Source organism: Anolis sagrei, chromosome 1, assembly GCF_037176765.1.
Source record: "Anolis sagrei isolate rAnoSag1 chromosome 1, rAnoSag1.mat, whole genome shotgun sequence".
In the NCBI taxonomy this organism is placed as follows: Eukaryota; Metazoa; Chordata; class Lepidosauria; order Squamata; family Dactyloidae; genus Anolis; species Anolis sagrei.
The window spans coordinates 120,290,345-120,312,951 of NC_090021.1; the positions used below are offsets into that span (position 1 = coordinate 120,290,345).

The 22,607-nt window shown below is 40.7% G+C and overlaps 1 protein-coding gene across 1 annotated transcript in view; it reads right to left on the reverse strand.

Annotated features, from left to right (window-relative positions):
* The window catches only part of TPO (thyroid peroxidase), a 93,651-nt gene that overhangs the window by 20,741 nt on the left and 50,303 nt on the right, over nucleotides 1–22,607 (reverse strand). The window contains exons 9-10 of the mRNA XM_060772190.2: nucleotides 11,919–12,431; nucleotides 917–1,175 (exon numbers count right to left, since the gene is read on the reverse strand). Coding sequence (XP_060628173.2) covers nucleotides 917–1,175; nucleotides 11,919–12,431 — 772 coding nt within the window. The remainder of the gene's footprint in view (nucleotides 1–916; nucleotides 1,176–11,918; nucleotides 12,432–22,607) is intronic.

Genomic DNA, 22,607 nt, shown 5'->3' on the forward strand with positions numbered 1-22,607 from the left:
CAAATTAATTTGAGATAATGTAAGAAAACCCTGCTTCGTCCCAAATTAATTTGACACCTGTAAAGACCCGGGTATTTCCTGGTGTGGGTCCTGTGTGGATTGGGCCAGGGATTGCGTCGTGCGACTTCCAAACCCAATCCAAAGAACTGCCTCAGGTTTTCCAGGCTCAAGATAGCCTCCATCTCCTCCCAACCCCCCTTCCCAGGCAAAAAGCCACCATTAAAGTGCTGCCAGCCCTCTCCTGGCATGTAGAAATAAAGTGCCAGAAGAAGGAGGAGGAGGAATATTGCTCCTCACCCCGCTTCTCCTGGCACCTCATTTCTACATGCCAGGAGAGGGCTGGCAGCACTTTCATGGCAGCCGGGTATTTTTTACTTTTTTGCCCCCCCCTTTTTTTGGGGGGGGTTAATTTGTGTCTAGACACCCCCCCCTAAAAGCACGAGTCATGGAGGAAGCATGTAAACTTTAACCTATATATCCCCCCCTTTTTTTGGTTTTTAATACCGAAATTGCATAATTGAGCTAAAATAAAACTAATAATTAAAAGTATAGGGAATTGCAATAGTGCAGTAAGGACTGGTTATGAAGGTGTGTGGAAATATGACTGGAAGACCATAGAATGGTGAGTTACCATAACTGCATTATTGAAGTAAAGTGTAATTTTGAAGGCGTTCAGCGCAGTACATATTAACTATCTATGTTAGCTTGACTGCGGTGGAATAATGTGTTGGTGTGATAAAACCCTAAGAGTGTGGATAATTTTTATTTTGCTTCTTACATTACTTTAAAACAAAATGGGACACAGCAGTCAGAACAACAATGGAATTAAAACAAAATATGCCTAGTTTTTGCAAAACTTCAGCTACTAACAGCTTTACAATAATTCATGAAAATATAATCGTATTAAAGAGAGTACCTTCATTAATGAGCCTCCAGGGTGTGAAAAAAACTTCATGCAAATTAAGATTAGGCAGACTTGGGTCATGCTGGTAATGTGCATTAAGCCGCTTTATTGTTGGATGAATTGCAGCATGAGCAAAGCGAAAAGCTGCTGTTGAAAATACATTGGAAACTGTAGGATCAATATTGGAATCATAGCCTTTATAAGGACCAATGTATTGATTGAAAGCTTCTGGGCCAATGATTTTGGGGACATATTCCTTCATGGTAATAATCTGGAAAAAGAAATAAGGAAAACTGAAACACTTCACAGCATTTTCATTAAAATCTTGAATTTGTTTTAAGGCAGTCACTGAATGAGAACAAACTTTGGAACCTCTTTAAATTTCTTTGTTTTCTATTTATTTCAGTACTAAAAAGCTTACTTTCTGAATAAAATCCTGGACTCTTAATATGATACCAAATTATATGATACCAAATGATACCAAATTATATGACACCAAATTATATTTTGTTCTCAAAGGAAGGATCATCCATGTCATTTAGTCCTTGTTCTTGCTGAAGGCCATGCATTTCATGTAGAAGTCTCAGACCCCTTCTACACTGTCCTTATATCCCAGGATCTGATCCCAGATTATCTGCTTATCCCAGATTATATGGCAGTGGTGATAATCCACATTATCTGCTTTGAACTGGATTATATGAGTCTACACTGGATTATATGACTATACACTGCAGTATAATCTGTTTCAATGCAGACAACATGGGATTAGTTCCTAGGATATAAGGACTGTGTAGAAGGGACCTAAGGCTTCCATATATACACTCCAGATTATTTGCTTTGAACTGAATTATATTGCAGATTCATATAAACCAGTTCAAAGCAGAAAATGTGAATTATCAGATGGATGATCTGGATTTTATATCAGTGTAGAAGGGACCTCAGTGAAATCTCATAGAGGAGGTATGTATGGAATGCTATTTTCCAACAGTAAGCATGTTGTCCATTAGGTTACATGCGCACTTGGAAGCCAGAAATGTGAAATATAAACAAACACAGAAATAATATTAATATGCTAATATGATTGGACTTCGTCAGTGTGAGTCAGTGTCAATGAGAAGTATTTTCTTCAACAACACAATTTGAGCTAAATCCTCACAGGTATTCACATTATAGAGAAGCTTAATTCCTGAACATGGAGAAGTCACGTGTGAAATCATTTAAAGAAATGTTTGTTGAGCACATTTAGTAACCATGCAAGCAGCCAACTTGGCACTTTAGGTGTAATTGCAATCTAACCACAGTACAACCTCCATATCTGCAGAATTTATGTCTGTGGTTTCATGTATCCATGTCGGGCAAAATCTGTCCTTTTTTTATTGCTTTTATAGGTCAGTGTAACTCTATGATGCTATTCTTGAGCCAATAAAGTTCATTATTACATGTGCTTCCTTGTATCTACACAAAGCCTGAAAAGGTACAGTATTCTTGCTTCATGCATCCAAGTCCAGATCTGCCAAAATAGTCATAAATTGTTGCTTGTTATCCCTGTAATATCTTACATTTTGGATTCAAAGGCCAAGGCTATCTATATCATCCACACACATGCATGCACCAGAAACTACCTTCTCTAAATAAGATGCATCTTGAAGCAAAGTCATGGTGATGCACCATAAGCAAAAAAATCAACTTGTTGCTTGCTTTCAAGTAATGTCTGTCTTATGGCAACACTAAATCAAATTATCACAGGTTTTTTTTGGTAAGATTTGTTCAGAGGAGATTTGCTTCTGAGACTGAGTGAGTATGAGTTGCTCAAGGTCACCAATCATACCAGATGGCCCAGTGGGCTTCCAGAGAATTCAAGTCTAAATCTGCTGAGTTGCACTCCAACACTTAAACCACTACACCATGCTCACTCTTCCTACTAACAATACACTTTAAAAAATCTGTTCCAGCATCTTGCTCTTGATTTCATCAGTCACACAGGTTTTGACAGCCTGATTCTTTTTTGTAAGTAACATTGGCTAGATTTTAAGATAATGTGCTCACAAAATGTCTGAAGGACCTATTTAGAACTATCTACAGACAATTCATAGTTACCTAAAACTATACAGTTTGTTATAGGAATGCTGATAAGTGTTCCCTGGCAAATGCTTTTTTGCCATAATAGGCTTACTGAAGCATACAGAAAAAGCTTCTAAGTAACTGATCAAAAGAGAGGAAATGATATATTGCGATGGATAAAATGAAAACTGCATTGCAGATTTAAGATTACCTTGGACTTAATAAAGCATAATGGGATAAATATGAAGTATAGAGAACTAATAAAATACATGATAGGTTTGAGGTAATATGCAATAAAGCGAACAGAAAAATACACTATGCACTTTGATATAGTGCATATTGAAAACCGTGGCAAGGATGAAATAGTTTTATCAGATAATGCCTTTCCTTCTTTTTGGGGGATGGGAGGTGGGTTTCCTCAAAAAGGCAAGTTCAGACAAACTACAGAAGATGAGGGCCTTGCTAAGCTGGCATTGCTCACTTTAGAGGGCTGAGCTTGGCTTCCTTGCCTTCTTACTTTTAGTATGTAGTGACGACCTTTGTAAATTATCCATGTTCAATCCTGAAAGATGATAGATGATTAAGAGGTTGCATATGTGCTATTGACAGTCAAGTTTGCCTACCCAGTGCCTGCCAGATCATTAATTTCCTGGAAGTAGGAACACAGATGCCATTTTGGACTCATTTGCTGAGTGTAATAAAGCACTTTGATTCTGATGCTTGCCAGTACGCACTTTAAGATAAAGCAATTTTTCCAAACACATTAAATTTCTAACATCATTCCCAGGACCAGAACTGAGAATGTTGAACTTCAAATTGTGTGCCATGCCTTTTTCCTACAACGCTATAAACTTCTTTAAAAAGTTGGAGGGGTAGCCAGGAAAAAAAAACCCAGAAAGACATGTAGCAGGGAGCAATCTGGGATAACTATAAAACAGTTGTAGACTAGATTTGTAGGGAAACCACTAGGCTTACTGAACCAGATGGTTTTCAAAATATTGAAAGTAGTAATATAGACTGATATTTAATAATTAAAATATCTATAGGTACCTTTGTCCTAATTTTAGTGATTTACATGCACATAAATACAGTGTTAGTCCCTTTATAGATGGGGGATGAAGGCCATTTGCCCCTATTATTATTATTATTGTTATAATTATTATTAACAATAGTGTGACCCTATCTATAACAGGGTACCTTCCTATTTCTAGATCTGTCTTATGGCTGATCAGAGCACCACCATCCCGTCTGGACTAAGCTTCAATTTGTTTTCCCTCATCCAGTCCATTATAGCTGCCAGGCACTAGCATAGCATAAGAACAGTTTCCTTGGATTTAGGTGGAAAGGTGTGATAGAGTTGGGTGTCATTTCGTTATAGCCAAGCAGTCGAACAGGAGTCCCCCAGCATCACCTTCTGAGAACATCCCTTCAGGAAGGAACGGAGCCACTGAAGAACAGTACCTTCAAGCCCCATCCTAGAAAGGTGACCCAAAATAATACCATGGTTGATGGTATCAAAAGCCGCTGAAATGTCCAGAAGAACCAACACGGACACATTCCCCCTGTCCAGTTCTCTATGCAGGCCATCCACCAAGGGAACCAAAGCTGTCTCTGTAACCAGGCCTAAAACCAGACTGAAATGGATCTACAAAATCTGCTTCATCCAGGAACATTTGCAGTTGCAAAACCACCACACGCTCCTTGCCTTGCCTAACAATGGGAGCTTGGAGACTGGTCAGGATGCAGCAAGAGGAGAAACAAACCAGTCATCCCTTTAAATTAGGTGAGTATTTTAAGCTGGGGCTCACAAGTGTCCCTCCAGTGTAAAGCTAACCACACAAGGCACAATTTAAGACTCTGTCTTACTACTACCAAACATCCTAATTCAGCTGGCTTTTGTTGCAAGAAATGGTCTGTATTGTACCTTGGAGACATTCAGTCCAGTTAAGAGGAGAGGAAAAAGTAAGCAGCTTTTACCTTTAACAATATAATTGTGACATGAATTGAGCAGCTCTGGCTGAAAGGGAAGCAAGAAGAATAAGCTGGAAGAGAAACTGTTTACCTCTTGCAAGCGGAGAGTCTCCCCATCAAAACTAGTCAGTGCCTTGGAAATTAAAGAATGATTTGGAAGAAACAGCAAACTGAGGGCAGAGTTGGTCTTGCTAATAAATGAGAAACCAAGTGCTATTAAGATGCTTCCTGAAGGGAACACGTAAAGAAAAGTGAACAGACAAGCTCTCTACAGCAAGCAAACACACAAAAATGGAAAAAAAATATCACAACAGAACAATCCTGAAGCACTGCGAGACTCTGTCTTCCACAAGATACACATGGCTTTTTCAAATGAGCAATATGACATGGTGAACCTTCACACAGAAGATGAGGGAGGCAGGCTTGTGTTGTGAGGGGAAATGGTAAATTGTGGCACTTGTCCTTCCAAGTTTCATTGAGCACCATAGACAAGTGCCTGCTTGGGTGAAGTTATGTATTGCATGTAAGGTCCATGATATACAACATGAACTAGAAATTCATAAACATATATAAGATTGATAGCATGGTAGTGAACAACATTTGAATTCTGAAATTTAACCACAATAATAAAATAAAATGTATTGTTTAAAATATATTTATGGCAATCATAACTTATCAGGATATTGTGCTAGATATCTAAACACATGACAGAGTGCTTTTTGGATGTTATCCAAGTTGTAGGAGTCAGTTCCCAAGATGAATTCCCAAAGGAGGACCTTGGCCATCGATTAGCAACATCCAGTATCCAATCCAATATGTACTGCAGTTTTCTGCCCAACACCAAACATATCTATCTAGGACTCCTATCTCCTTTTCAGATAATGACCTGGCATCTCCATCCCTCCTATTAATCCAGAACATATCTATGTTTGATGGTTTTATCCAACCAGAATCAAATTCTTTTTGTTAGCCACTTCTTTTTTACATTCTTGTTTCTTAATGCTAGACTGTGTTTGGATTAAGTGAAGTTGTTGAAGAGTGGTTTTGTACAGATGGTTCCTTCCAAAGAATGCATAGAAACATGGATATGTTCTCCATGCATTCTTTGGAAGGAACCACCTGTTCATATTTTGCTGGGTTTCTGCCCTATTGACTTTGTGTGTATGTTGTTGTTGCTGTTGTTGTGTTGCTCAACTTCAAGTCATTTCCAAGGGAACCTATTATGGGGTTTTCTTGGCAAGATTTGTTCAGAGGTTTCCTCTGATGCTGAAAGTGGGTAACTTGATCCAAGACAATCAGTGGATTCCTGTGGTCAAAACCCTGGTTGCTCAAAACATTACACCACACAGGCTCTCTTAGGACCTCATCATATTGATGAGGTCCAGTGTCATGACTCACCAGCCTCCATAGTGAATTTGGGTAGCAGTGGGCCAATTTCAGCACCCCAGCTGCCAGCTGATGCTTCCCCATCTTATGTCGGAAAGAGTTGCTACTCTGCCAAAGCCCCATTGTGTCTTCTGTGTTGGCAGTGGCAGCATCCCACAATGCTGCTGCCCCAGTTCACCCATGGAGTCCCAGCAGAAGTCGTCCTATGTCATTTGATGGGCAGCGTGAAGCTCCATGGGTGAATTGGGGTAGAACCATCCTAGGATGTTTCTTTTGCCCCGTGTGGTAAGGCTGTCATTGCAGTGTATTTTATTCTGGCTATCTCAGTGAATTAAGAATAGGTAAAACTAACAACAATCCTCTCTGTTTTTCATCCTTGACATGCTGTCCTTCATCAACCCTCTTTCTTCTGAGATTATTTTCAATTGTGATTTTACATTGTAATGTCTTTTTAATGTAACATAATTTTCTGGGCTATATCTCAAAAAGCTCAGCTTTATTTCCCTTTACTGGGAGCCCATCAGGGACATACCACTATTCAGACCAATTCTGTGCTCTTGCTATTTTGATGAACTCTGCTCATTTCTGGCTCAGTCTCCAGGGCACATCTACATCACTTTAACTGCTGTGGCTCAATTCTGTGGAATCCTGGGATGTGTAGTTCTGTGAGGCAGCAGCACTCTTTGGCAGAGAAGGCAGAAGACCTTCTAAAGTTACAACTCCCATGATCCCACAGCATTGAGCCATGGCAATTAGTGTCAAATTGTATGAATTCGACAGTGACTGTAGATATACCCTTTGAGAATTGAAACTACCAACCATGGGAATTGAGGCTAAAGGATAAAACTTGCTAATCAATAGATTAAGGAGATATGGTTCCAAGAGGCCTGGGTATATACACTCCATTTTAACTGTCATGGATGAGCCCTGTGAAACCTGGGGCTTCTAGGAGATTTCCTAAATGACAAATCCCAAGATTCCATAGGATGGAATCATTGCAGTTAAAGTGGAGTCATCACCTCATAATTATGTTATGTGTTGTATAAATCCTCACTACCATATTGTCCTAGAAGAGCCTTCTCTCACCATTTTGTTACTCTCCTCAAAGCAGCTAAGTCTTAATTAAAAATGTTGATAAATACTAGCTTGCTCACTTTCTAGCTTTTCATATTATTAAACAGAAAATATGCAATGTTGATTAGTCCCTCACTCCTGTCCTCTTCTTTTCTTTTAAATTTACTTGTGCTATTCTATTTTTTTTCTAGCTTCCTGATTTATTGTTTCCAAGGCTGTAATTGCTTGGAAATAAGTTTTAGTATGAAAAAAATGCTTGGACAGCTTCAGTTCTAGAGGCTTTCATTGTAATATTCTATAATGTAAGGAGCCGAGTTGCATACTAGATGGAACGTGTGTCCCTGAAGTGACCCGATCCACTCCAAATCATTTCTAATGTGCCACAGGCTGATCTCATTAATCTGTGATATTCAGACAGATGATGAGTAGCCCAGAGTTATACACAGAAAGTGCCTTTTGGAAATTATTTTGTCTAGGGGCATGAAGTGCCTGGTTCCAGGCCACTCATATGTGAACACCCAGAAGCCTACTGCACATATCCTCCCTCCAGATTTGTCCTCCGTTAACAAGTGCCAAAACTCCCATTCTGAATCTCTCAAGGCAATTATTATAACACAAGCAGCACATTTAAAATACAGGAACATGCATAGTGTATGTTCGAAAGCTATAAGGAGGACAAATGCTCAGGTTGGTTAAAATACCTTTATTAAGACTAAATAAAGTGTGCAATGTTTCCCCTCCTATCTTAGCTAGAATTCTTATTCAGAAATGTGAACATTTTCAAGAAGAGCATCATGTGGGTGTTCTCTGATTGTGAGAGAATACACAGGTAGAGTACAAACTTTGCATGCACAAAATTATTAGAAACGTTGCATAAAATTACCTTAAGGCTATATGTATAAGGTGTATATGAACCATAAATCAGTTTCATGTTTAGACATGGCCTTATCTCCAAGATAGCTTATGCCATGTATATATGCAAATTGTTGTATTCAAAAATCTGAACTCCAAAGCACATCTGGACCACAGTCTTTTTCTCCCAAGTCCTGTTTAAATTAAATTGCACTAGCATTTATTGCTGAGGAGCTTCTCACCATAGATACCTCATCAGGAAATTGATGAGGCATCTATGGTGTAATTTGATCAATATGATTAAGCATGCATAACAATATTTTTAATACAAGAAACTCATCAAAGCCTATGAATCCATCTTTTTCTTAGAGATGGCATCTAACTGTGAAGTAGACTAGATGGAATTTCCAGCTGTCTTAAAATTATTGCAATGCAATTTATCCTCAATGTATCAATATAGTTTGTTTAAGACAATTTCAATGCAGTTCATTTAGGACCTTAGTTAAGTGCAACAATAGTTGGTTATAGTAATCATAAAGTTTGATAGTAATTTGCCATAAGGATTACTTTAATCATATGGAAAGTGTTCTGAGATTATGACACTGTGTGGAGATATTTTGAATAGTTTCCCGATGACAGCCATAATGGAAGCCAAAATATAGCTATAATAAAGTAACAGCCGTGCCTAAACATAGCTGATGCAATACTTACAGCTTTAAGTTCATTTTGGTTGAACTCAATGAAAATAACAGTACAGGCAGTTCCCAAGTTACAAACATCAGACTTACAAATGACTCATAGTTAAGAACACGGGAGAGAAAACAGGAAGCAAGAGAAATCTACCCCACGGAAGGGAAATTCACTCCTGAAAGAGTTGTCATGGGGAAAAGGTGTATCCATTGAAGCTTTATCACCAATCCTTGTTTCTACAACAATCCAATTTTTTCAAAATCCAGTTATCACAGGAACAGAAAGTGAGGTGAGATCTTCTGAAGAGGGCCACAGACAGCAAAATAAACACCATGGGAATGTTAACCTTTTTCTATAATTCCCAAAGTGTCTCTCTCTCTCTCTCTCTCTCTCTCTCTCTCTCTCTCTCTCTTACACTTAAAAATGTACCTGTTCCAACTTACATACAAATTCAACTTAAGAACAAAGCTACAGAACCTATTTTGTTTGTAATTCGCAAACTGCCTGTGTACAAACTTCTTCATGCCACTGAGAAATAACTGCTGACTACTATTAAGCTCAATGTGATTTGTTCCAAGTATGTGGTTCATCATTCTTGCCTGAGGACTTTATTGCATGATGCCGCATGGAGAGATGGCAGACTGGTAATGGGTTGTGCACAGCATCATATGACAGGAACTGTCACTAAAAGTGATAGTCCTGCTTCAGTGCTGATTTACTGCCTTCATGCAATGAAGTCCTAAATCACTGTAATCGTCTTGTTAACTTACTGAGCTATAGACTACAGATTCATTCAACTTTTCATGTTGAACAGAGATGTGGCTTAGATTTTACAAATGTACATAACTGAGAATGGCTCTAGATTTTAACAAACCATATGTATTGAGAAAACTGATTAATGTTAACATTTCTGCTGAAACAGAAAGAGGTTTTCTATAAACAGAATAGAAAACAAGATTTTGTTGAAAAAGCAAAAAAAGACTAGATAGTGCTGTAAATATAATGTTCGTTTTAAGCCTTTAATAACTTCCTATAGTAATTATGTGTATCTGTCAACTTATTTATCTAATGAAAAGTTGTAAATGAATAATGATGAGTCCAAAAATTGCTGAACATCCAGCATAGAAATATTAGCTGGAATTCACTTTGGTCGTTATGAATGTGTAACCACTGATGTAAGTTGGCTATGCAGTGACTCCTGGCGCAATCTGTTCAGTCCTCACTTACCAGGCCGCAGTCACTGCAATCAAAATGGGTCTGTTTCTCTGTTGATTGGGAAGCAGATGCTTAATGGAGCCACTTTCTCCTGGGGTGTGATCTCTGGTGCAAGACACAGAAGCAGGGTCCCTATCACTTCTCTGTCATACCAGAAGTCAATTCTGTGAGGTGAGTACTATTGGTGGGACCATTCGTTAGCTACTTCCCAATGACAGTGCAATGGATCCTGTTGATTGCAGCCTTGCCTTGACAAATGTGTACATGCTGAAGGGTGCCTGTCAACATTTTAAAAATCCTAATGCTTGACAATTTATTCTTAACCAATGAAGCTCATATAACCAACTTGAAAGAGGAAAATATGATTTCCCCCCATGCACAGGCACTGAATCATGTGTACAAGTGGATCAAACTCTATGTAATCAACTCTTAAATTTTTCTTTTTTATATTCAGAATTATTTATTTTGTGTAGTTAAATGACTTTCTAAAAATTTTCAGGTTAAAAAAAACCCCCTGGTTTACTCATGAATTTTAACTAGTTAACCCAATCCCCATGCTAAGTCTATGAGACGCAAAAAATTAAGAGTCCCTCCAGAGCTGCAAGCCCTATCTCAAGCAAATATTGACAATTTATTCACACTGTCATTACTTGCAGCAATAGCTGATGTAGCTAAGCAACCAAGTTGGGGAGGGGGGGGAGTGTTGAATGCTCTTATTAAGGAGGCCAGACTTGGTGGGGGTGGTTGACAGGGGTGGAGCTGCAGGCTATTGAAGGCTGCTCTGCCCCTTGCTGTGCTCTTTGCTTCAGCGTGAGCTAGGAGGCAGGTTTCAACCCCCCCCCAGAAATGTTCAACCCCCCCCCCCCTGAAATTTTCAACCCTCCCTGAAATCTTCAACCCTCCCCAAAAAATTTTTCTGGCTACGGCCCTGATTGCTGACTATTCCAAACAGAAAAATAAATTGTGATAAAGAAAGAAAAACACACAGAAAAAGGATGATGAAAAGTCAGTAATTTTTCCCCCCAAAAAGTTAAACAGTGTAGGTCAACTGTTGTTCCAGGAGAAAAAAAATCACTTTGGAGAAAAGGAGAGTGCATACAGAATAGGATAGGAAGTGTGTAGGAGGTGAGAAATTCAAAAACAACATGGGATGGGCTGACACATAGTTGTGTCATGGTGTGAACATTCAGAAGACCAGGATTTGAACCCCCACTTTGCCAAGCAAATTCATTGGGTGACTTTGTGCAAGTCACATTCACTCAGTCTCAGAGGAAAGGAATGACAACCTCTGAACAAGTCTTGACAAGAAAATCTCAATTTAGGTCCAGACTTTCTGGAAGACTGTAACTTTCTATACCAGCCTTATAGGACCTTGAGATCTACAGGGGAAGGTTTCTCTTAGGCTCGCCATAATCCAGGCTCACTTGGTGAGAGAGAACCTCCTCAGTGACTATTCCCATCCTCTGGAACTCCCTTCTGTGGGAGGCTAGCTTGATCCCTACCTGCTGTTGTTTCAATGGCATGCAAAGGCATTCAAAATGTATTATCATATGGTTTTAATTTGTTTTAAATTGTATGATATATTTTAAACTAATTAATTTGGAAGCTGCTTTGGGTCCCAATCTGGAAGAAATGCCACATATTGCTGGATGAATGAATGAATGAATCCATGGTAGGGTCACTTGAAGTTCACCATAAGTCAGAAATTACTTGAAGGCACACAACAACAACATATGATATAATATGTTAACCTGTTTCATCCTACCTGATGGAGAGCCCCCACAATTTTGCGAGCCTCTTGATAGATGATTTCAGGACTCCAATGCATGTTCCGCTTCTTCAGTTCTTTTGCAAGGCGATTGTGTTCTCGCAACCAAAGTGTATGTACAGCTGTCAAGGAAATGACTTCGCTAGACCTGGTGTCTCCTGCCATAAAGCATTCAATCCTTTCTCCATTGTCTGTTTTGGGGTCCTGAACACAAGCTGAAGGGACTTGGTTGACAAAGGGAAGGTATTCACGACCATTGTCAAAATATTTCACATTTATTCTGAGGAGACCTTCATTGCCAGTCAGATTCCTCAGTTTGTTCTCTGCTGTTGTTGTGCTGCCATAAACAGTAGACGCATCAATGAAGGAGGTTAGACCATTAATCTGTTGTCTGGGATTTAATATAGAAAGATTTCCTATCAGGATGCCCTGAAGACCGGTGGTGCATGCAGGGGATGAACGGTAGAAAGGCAAGCAGTCCATTACAGAGAGTGTGTCATTGGCAAAAACCTGTGAATAAAATTAAGATTTTTCATCTGGGAAGCAATAGAGCGGAATTGCCAATTTCAGAAATAAAGTGTATACAAAATTGTCACATATTGGTAGAATAGAGTTTCATGTCTCCCTCAATCCATTGTGATTTCCAATACTTTGATGCAATTTTTAGTTGAAATTCATGTGGTCGTTATCTTAAGACTTAAAGTTTATTATCCATACTTTCTGGCGTATAAGATGACTGGGCATATAAAATGACCCCCAATTAAAATATAGAGTTTGGGATATACTCGCCATATAAGACTAACACCAAATAAATATTTTTTAAAAATCAGATTTTGTTTCAATTTGGTAATTTTTCTATCATCGTACTTCCTACTCTGCCTCCCAGATCTCACACATGCGCACCTGTGCCACTTCACTGCAGTCCTCAGGAGTGTGATCTGATAGGCAGAAAAGGATGTATAGTAATAGGATACAAGGGCAGGCCGGATGGGTGAAAGAGGTGTGTTTTTCTGGGCACAGCACCCCTCTATCTCTTTTTTCCATACCCCAGGCATCCCGGACACCTGCAGCTTGCGCCGCCCTTCACTTACACCTTCCCAGTGAGGCACCCCTTCACCTTGTCATCAGGACCATACAATACAATACAATAAGCCTTTATTGGCATAACATGGCAGAGAGTATAAAACACAGTACACGTAATAGAAAAGGGGGCTTCTCATTTGCTACACATTCAGTTTGCAGACTTCATTCAGGAATCTTGCCACTGAAAGGCAGCAGCTAAAGTCCTGGCAATTTAAAAGCAAAATCACTTTGTCAGAATCGCTGCGGTTCTTCAATGAATCTATGGCTTGTGTTAGCAGGCTGGATCTTAGCTCCTGGTAGAGTGGACAGTGCAGGAGAATATGCGGTATGGAATCTAGCTGTCCTGTGCTACAGAGGCAAACCCTCTTGTCGCTCGGAAGGCCGTTGAGTCTTCCTCTGTGGAGCGGCGATGGCATGATGTTAAATCTAGCCAACATGTAGGCTCTTCTGTAAGAGGGGTTGGTGAGCTCTGTGATGTAAAAGGCTGGATTTCCCTGTGTGTATGGAATTGCCATGTTAATGGGTGAGCAGGATTTGTTTGCCAAGCTCAACAATTGGTTGTGGTCCTTTTCTAGCAGCCTCCTTTTGATGAGGGTAAAAATCTCGGAAAAAGATAGTAGGGTCAGGAAATCGCTGTCGTAGCCCAATTCCCCGATCTTTGCTAGGACAGTTGAGCACCATTTGGAGTGGTGGAGTTCGCTCAAGGTGAGTTGAGTCAGAGAGTCATCAGGACCATGTTAAGTCACTTCTTTTCATGAATCCTGATGAGTGGATGAGTGCATACTTGTGCAATGCCACTCTTGCTGCTTTCATACGGTTGCCACATACGGCAGGGATGCGACCGCAGCTGTTTTTGAGCTTCCTCCACCATATGCGGCGACCGCAGATTTTCTAGTCCGGCTTGGAAGTTTCAGCACCCACCCTATAAGACGATACCCAGTGTATAAGATGACCCCCGACTTTTGAGAAGATTTTCCTGGGTTAAAAAGTAGTCTTATATGCCAGAAAATACAGTATATATTTTGCATTTAGGCAGAATGGGTTGGAACCAGGGGCATTCTGGGAGAACCAGAAAGGTCAGAACTACCCTCTTCTCTCTGCCACATCACTGCTTCTGGCCTTTTTGGATGCTGCAGCTGGGGCTGCCGATCCCCTGAGTCAGCATTGGTGTTTTACCTCTTGTGGAACTGTTGGGGTTCAGCCTGAGTTTGAACTTGAACCTGATTCTCTGTTTGTTCCTCCTGATGCTAATGAAAATATATTTACTGATGCTAGTGGAAATGTACCTTTTGATGCCAATGCTCCTGAAATTAGTGAGGAAGAAACTGCTGTAGGTTTGGAAAATGCCAATGTTCCTGAAATTAGTGAGGAAGGAACTTCTGTAGATTTGGAAAATGAAAGTACCAGTGTTCATGAGAATGTTTCAGAGGGAAGCCTTGACCTTTCCCTCCCTTCTGCACCTGTTAACTGTAATGACAACAGAAGGGGCCAAATTTGGGAAGACAGAAGTAAATCACTCAGTTTGCGTCGATCCTCCCGAATTCAAGAATTAAAAACATTGGCTTCAAAGAAGAAGGGCGGTTCATGGAACCAATTCTTGAGCTTTAATTGCCTTACGCTGGGCTGACTGTCTCAGTTCAGGCATCGTTTCAGAATTGATGAAGACCTTGGCAGTTCTCCCGGTTCCCTGGCCATAGTTTGGGAAGATTTCTAGGATATCAAGTACGGTTAGTGGATTGCTAACAGGTTCCAGTATTTCACAGTGAGGCTTTTGGTTTTGCTTTGTCCATTTAAATTCATGTTTGCTGATTTTGCTGTGGCTTTTGACTTGCATTTTTCCTTTATTTTGTAACCATTTTTCTTCAATAAAAAAGGATTGTTTTTCACAGTCAAGTGTGGTGGATAGTTATCTTAGGGCCTCGTTCCCTGTTCTGGATTGCAACAGGAACGGCCATTGAATTATCCATTATTTATTTTATTATTTAGGGCATTTATATCCTGTCATATCTCAACCTCCGCAGAGGAACTCAGGGCTGCTAACAACCAGCACAACATGGGGCCCACAACAAAAACACACAGGTATACATCTATATATATAAATCTGTAAGGGGTGTTAAACAGGATAGCAAAACTCAAAAAACCCCCAACGAAAATTAACCAAAATTCCCATGCACATACCTCAACCCACAAGGTATGAACAAATTGAATCAAAATAAAAAACAACACAACAACACACTCACAAAAGGACAAAACAACTGAGCATGCGCAATGGCGCAAAGTCCCCGGCGCACACACATGGCCAAACGGCCAACACACCCTCTGCACCTCCCACCCCCCTCCGCCGAAGCCCCGCCCACACCCACCGATGCCCCACCCCTGCACTCCTCCTCCTCCTCCCACCCCCTCTGCTGAAGCCCTGCCCACACCCACCGACGCCCCGCCCCTGCACTCCTCCTCCTCCTCCCCACCCCCCTCCACTGAAGCCCCGCCCACACCCACCGACACCCCGCCCCTGCTCCTCCTCCTCCTCCCACCCCCTCCTCCGAAGCCCCGCCCACACCCACCTACGCCCTGCCCCTGCACTCCTCCTCCTCCCACCCCCTCCGCCAAAGCCCCGCCCACACCCACCGACGCCACGCCCCTGCACTCCTCCTCCTCCTCCCACCCCCTCTGCTGAAGCCCCGCCCACACCCACTGACACCCCGCCCCTGCTCCTCCTCCTCCTCCCACCCCCTCCTCCAAAGCCCCGCCCACACCCACCTACACCCCGCCCCTGCACTCCTCCTCCTCCCACCCCCTCTGCCAAAGCCCCACCCACACCCACCAATGCCCCACCCATGCACTCCTCCTCCTCCCACCCCCCTCCACCGAAGTCCCCCCACACCCACTGATGCCCCGCCCCTACACTCCTCCTCCTCCTCCTCCCACCCCCTCTGCAGAAGCCCCGCCCACACCCACCGACACCCCACCCCTACACTCCTCCTCCTCCTCCCACCCCCCTCCACCGAAGCCCTGCCCACACGCACTGACGGCCCGCCCCTACACTCCTCCTCCTCCTCCTCTTACCCCCTCTTTTATAGCTGCTGGGATTTGTAGTTTACCTATAATCAAAGCATTCTGAACTCCACCAAAGACGGAATTAAACCAAACGTGGCACACAGGACTCCCATGACCCAACAGAATTATGAGAAGGGTTTGGTAAGCATTGGGAAGGAAGAAAGGAAGGAGCGAAGGCAGGAAAGTAGGAGGTACCAAAGGAAGGAAGAAGAGAAAATAGAAAGGAAAGGAAAATAAAAGGAAGGAAAGGCAGGAAAGAGGTAAAGAAGGAAGGAGAAAAGAAAATAAAAAGTGAAAGAAGGAAGGAAACAGGGAGGGAAGAAAGGAGGCAAAGGAAGAAAGGGGGAAAGAATGAAGGAAAGAGAGAAGGATGAAACCAAGGAGTGAAAGAAGGAAAGAAAGAAAGAAAGAAAAAGAAAGGTAGAGAAGGAAGAAAGGAGAGAAAGGGGGAGAAAAAGGGGGAAGGAATAGGTAGGTACCTCTCTTTCATAATACTCCAGATATCTACCTCTACTTTGAAAAGATTTCCTATAGGCCACAGCAACGCATGGCAGGGTACAGCTAGTATTATAATAAAAACATTATAAAACATTAAAAACAATTGCTGATTTGAAGCATTATCCTAAAACCAGTCCATCCTAGTCCATTAAAACCATAACTTGACCAGCAACTCAGTCTAGTCTGTGAAGGCTGATCATATAAAAGCCATAATTTTGGTCTGCAAACCTTCCCTTGACCTATACATAAAGTCGACGTATGTGAGTATATACAATATGTAATAATCTTATCAGTATCTTACAAAGTGTATTATAAATCCATAAATTTAATTCCTTGTTTGGGGTATTTTTGAAAATCAAAGTCAAGAGACACAAAATCTTACATTGGTGCAGATGAAGAAAGAGAAAGATAAACATCTTGAATGGGGGAGATGCAAAAGGTGAAGAGATGAAATCTGAGATTTTAATGAGCTGATGAAAGCCAAAGGACACTAGTAAAGGAGCACTAAAATCTGTGACCTAACAGCATTTTTGAAACACTTATTCAATAGGCCATCTTCTCTCTCTCTTTAAAACAGCACTGAGAAGCTCATTACTGCAAAGAATGTTATCAAGAAGGCTATTATGTTAAATACTTGCATATCATCTAAGCTGATTAAAACTTGTTTGATTAATAAATGTGCCCACTCCTTTTCTCATTATTTGAGTGGAAACAGTCTGCAGGAGTGATCTTCTGTTTTGAAAATGAATATTACATGGGTAACTTGTCGACTTTGTTGCTTCTGTTGGGTATGCCAGTGTTTTCTTTGCTTGAGGTTCCTCTGAAGTAGCATTTGCCTCCTTTATTATAATTTTCTTGTTTAGATAGATCTTATTTTAAATTTCAAGAGAAGGGAAGGTACTGTCAGGCTCCATTCTAAGCCTAAATACACGTAACTGCAGCTGCTTATATTATTCTTTAAGTACCCATGCTTCTTTCTAATCCCTTTGTGTCACCAAAACCACCAACAAGCATGGGGATCTAAACTATATATCCTTTAGTGAGCTGCATCTGTAGTTTTAGTCTTCATCCATATTTCTGTGGAGGAGGTGTTAATAACAAGCCCCAAGGAGCAAGTGGGGCTGCCTAATGATGTCTCCTCATTTCCTTTTTGATGGGATGACAAGGGCTCCACTATGAGCTGAAAATGCAAATGAGGATTTCCCTGTGCTGTCTTATAAGTGACATCAGCATGACCCATCTTTTTTTTTATTGTAATGCAAAACAATTTGCCATAGGATTGATGAAGAAGCTTCATATGAAACCATTTTCTTGGCACTATATGATTACAGGGGAGTACAGCTATTTTAGCACCTTTAAATTTCCAGAATTATTTCTCTTCTAAATCTGTAAAGCATAATGCAATCTGCTCACAGAGAAGGAGGAGAAAACATGCTAATATAGTTTGGGAGGAAAATGCTAAAAGACTCAGCTGCATCAAAGAATCAATAATGAGAATTATATAGCTTTCTAATTTTTGTATTCCCATTCTCTTCTCTGTTTGTATTTACAAAAGCCAAGATCACTTTCTAGTTGACACCACTGTGCATGTGGCTATGTGGCATCCCCCTACTCTGAGTATATCGGCAGAGACTTCCGCTATGAAGCTTGACAGTCCAGAATGAAGCAAGGACGGCTTTTTTTGTTGCTCTTTGACATGTCTAGCCAGTATCACATCATTCTGAGCTTCGATTTTCTTTATATTATTCCTGCCATATCTGCAAAGCATGATGTAAACTGCTTACAGAGAAGGAGGGAAAAGCATGCCAATACAGTGGGTTGTTGTAGGTTTCTCAGGCTGTATGGCCATGTTCTAGGATACAGTTTGGAAGAAAAAGTGCTCTGGGCATTTGTGACTGGTTATGCCTTCCATTCTTTATACATACTCTTTTTTTCTTTCTCACTTTGTCTTTGAATTTGCTGAGCAGTCATATTGGCTTTTTAAAAAGATGTTTCCCATTTTTCTTCTTCCATGGGTTTGTTTGTGATTGTGCTTTTGACAATTCCTTCTTCAAGAACTCCCATCCTTACTAGCTGTCTTTTTCCTTTAGCATGTTTAGACTCCATCCAGTTTTCCCCTGAACTTGTTAATCCATGAGAGATGCAATCTACCATATAGTCTCAGCCATACAAAATGTGATGCTGTGTGCAGATTCAGAAACAATTCCAATGCCTTCATGAAAAAAGCACAGGAGGGGTCTCTGCCATGCTGAAAAACATATTTCCTAGCGGTCTGGGAGACAATGGTCTAACAGCACAATGTGCAGGTCCTTACCCATACATCCAACTGAGGAATAAGTTCTTCACAAATTGATAAAGGAACTCCCCACAGACATACAAGATCAAATCCACATGAATGTACCTTAACAGATCCAGTCCATAATGATCTGGAAAATACTTTCTCAGTACTTGTATTCCAAAACCCATTTTCTACCTGAGATACTTCAGTGATATCATTATCATCTGGTGTCAGAAAAGAGTATCACTTGAAATTTTCTACAAAATTTTAAAAGGTTTCATCCATTCATCAGATTGAGCCTGGAATAATCCACACAACACATTACTTTCCTGACAAAATAGAATAAATATGTAATGGACATATAAGAACCATGTTCTACTGATAATCATCTGTGCTAACACCATTCTATCAGCAAAGCTATTGTCTTCAGTCAAGGTCTCAGCTACAACTTTGTCTAATTGTATTCTTGGGTTAAGAACTCTACATCTGGATGTATAGCATATATCAGTGGTTCTCAACCTATGGTCTCCAGTTGATTTTGGACTTCAGGTCCCATAATTCCTAACAGATGGTAAGCTGCCTGGGATTTCTGGGAGTTGAAGCCTAAAACAACTGGAGGACCAAAAGTTGGGAACCACTGGCATACATACCTCAAACTAAAATAGTCATGCAATGAGGTGGGGGGGGGGGGAACAGATCAGAAAGATATGATTGTTACCCAGACATAAGCTACTGCAAGAGAGAATTACAAAATATAATTTGTTGCCACCTATAGCTCTCTGCTGAGAGAACTCACATTCATCATCAATGAATCTCATGTTTTTGGGCGGCAGGCCTATACTTTATTTATTTATTTATTTATTTATTTATTTATTTATTTAAAACATTTATACATCATCCTTCTCAATCTCTGCAGAGGGACTCAGAACAGCTTCCAAACAGGCAATAATTTGATGCCAAACATAATATAAAACACATAATAAATGCTTCCACAAAATTAAAATAATTCTAAATATGCATTAAGAACCCATTCGCCAGATTGAAATCACCAGAACTAAAATCGTCATCCAAAGCAGTCCAAGTCTGGTCCAATAAATCTTGTCTTTCTCAGTAAACAAACTATTCTGTGAATGCCTGATCCCATAACCAGGATTTCAGCTGCTTCCGGAAGGTCACGAGGGAGGGGGCAAATCTAACCTCATTGGGGAAGGAGTTTCACAGCCAAGGGGCCACCACGGAGAAGGCCCTGTCTCTCATCCCCACCAAAAAATTACCCTGTTAACGACATGTATGAAAGTACAGGAGACATACCCTGCTACAAGCCCAGAGGCCTGCTTTGGTCCCATTTACATGGGCTACATTTATCAATGCTGATCTAGAGTGGGGCACTCCAGATCAGTTGCTGAGCTAGTTGCTGAGCTGGTTCAGTGTCTTCACTGCACTGTACTGCACAGAGCAGCTCCAGCAGGTGGATGGCCCAGTGGTGCTGAACCTTGTTCTGCATTACTGGACCACCATCCTTATCCCCTTTCTCTCATATTCAGCTGATTGATTATTATGTAGGCGGTCTCTTAGTCTCCATGCCTATTTTGGCAACACTGTTACAGGTCCTAATAATGTCACTAACATCATGGTGCAGCCACTTTTTCTAATGTGATATATACCATCCCCTGCCAGCAGTGTTCCTCTGCCATCTACATAGGGCCAACATTACAGAGCATAATAAATGGACACACATTGCTAGAAGTAGTAACATTCAGAAAACAAATGTCAGAACCCTCCATTCTCCCAAGATGCTTGGCCAATCACCTTCTAAAAAAGATTGGAAAGGGACATAGCTGCACAGAAGTACACTAACAAATTCCAATCTCTTAGCAGAGATTTCAATTGGCATATTAATAAAGACTTTATAATAACTTTATTTTTATATCCCGCCTCCATCTTCCTGAGGGAACTCAGGGCAGCTTACAGAGGGACAAGCCCAAGGATCACAAATAAAACAGACACAGTAAAAACAATAAATAACAACAAATAATAAAAAAAACATTAAAATAAATTAACATCATAAAATCAATACCCTGGCTGGCCAATTTGAAACTGAGTTCAGGCTCAGAGTAAGTGCAATGATTCCTTGGGAGAGCTGAGGGAAAGTGCAATAGTCAGAAGGTTGGATTGCTAGGATAGTGCCCTTGGCCATGAAAGTGTCATAAGTACAGGAAAGGGGCCAACCAAAGTGCCAGAGCTTAGATAAGGTCAGGATAATTCTCAAGTGAACCACCTAGTCAAAGGTACAACGGAGCAACCAAGTTTTTAATTCCTTGTGGAAAATGGAGAGAGTAGGGATCTGTCTGGTCTCCCTAGGAAGAGAGTTCCAGAGCCGAGAGGCCACCACAGAGAAGGTTCTCTCCCTCTCCCTTGAGACGGTGGTGGGAGCGAGAGAAGAGCCTCCCCAGAAGATCTTAGAGTATGTGCTGGTTCATAGGGGAAGATGTGATCATGAAGATAGGCAGATACTGAACCGTTTAGGGTTTTGTAGTTGATCATCTGCACTTTGTATTGGGACCGGAAACTTATTGGCATCCAATGGAGCTGTTTGAACAGGGGGGTTGTCTGCTCCCTGTAACTAGCTCCTGTTAGTAATCTGGCTGCAGATCTTTGGATGAGTTGTAGTTTCCGGGCCATCTTCAAAGGCAGCCCCACGTGGAGTGCATTACAGTAATCCAACCTGGAGGTAACTAGGGCATGGACCACCATGGCCAAGTCAGACTTCATGAAATACGGGCACAGCTGGTACACAAGCTTGGCTTCTTTGCATTGCTTCTATCAATAGGCAAGTTTTCATTACAGTTGAATATACATATAGAAATAAATATGCAAACTTGTATATTAGGTCACAAACATCCGCTTTTAAAAATTGTTTACATTCTGATCCCACTTCCATAACTATATACAAATACCTGAAGCTTGGATTGCAATCCATGAAAGGCTATGCTAAAATAAACCGGTTAGATGGCAAAATGTTCCTTTCTCTCTATTTCCCCCCCATTCCACTTATTCTTTTCTCAGCCAAACAGACTACTATAGTTGTCTCTTTGAAAACCACTGCATTTTCTATCTTTGTAATAAATAAGGAGATAAGAAGGGCTTGACACAGTTAGACAAAATCACAAGCTAGTTAATGCCTGTGAAGAGCATTGCTTTCAATTTGCCAACACATATCTGAATGCTTAAACATCTTTCCTGTGCATAACTGTATGGATAACATCGCCACAAGTGAAGATAAAGATATGTCTGAGGTGAAGATATAGCTCTGTGCCAACAATATCCACTCCTTGAGGTGACTACCTCCCTTTGCCTAAGAGTAAAGCCAGTCCTGCTTATTCCATGTTCACTCAATATCAATGGATGACAAGGAACTGGTATTAATGGTTATTGATTGAAAGAACCATACTGAACAGTCTTCTAGTGCAATCTGAAGGGCTCAGAGGTTGACTACTAGCCCTCCAAGTGCAACCAGGGATGCAGAAGAAATGTCATTGTTTGTATCCCCAGTTGTGGTATGTTGAATATATTCAAAATGACATACAAAACTCTTGCCTATTTTGCTGATAATAATAATAAGCCCCGCACTAGCATTTTACTGCATTTTAAGCAATCCAGGGTTGCTTCTTCTCTTTAAAATTAGAGTGAGCATATTCATAAGATGCTTCACACTTTATAATCATGAGCAGAAAATATTTCCAGCAATTTAATTATATTTATCACCAGGG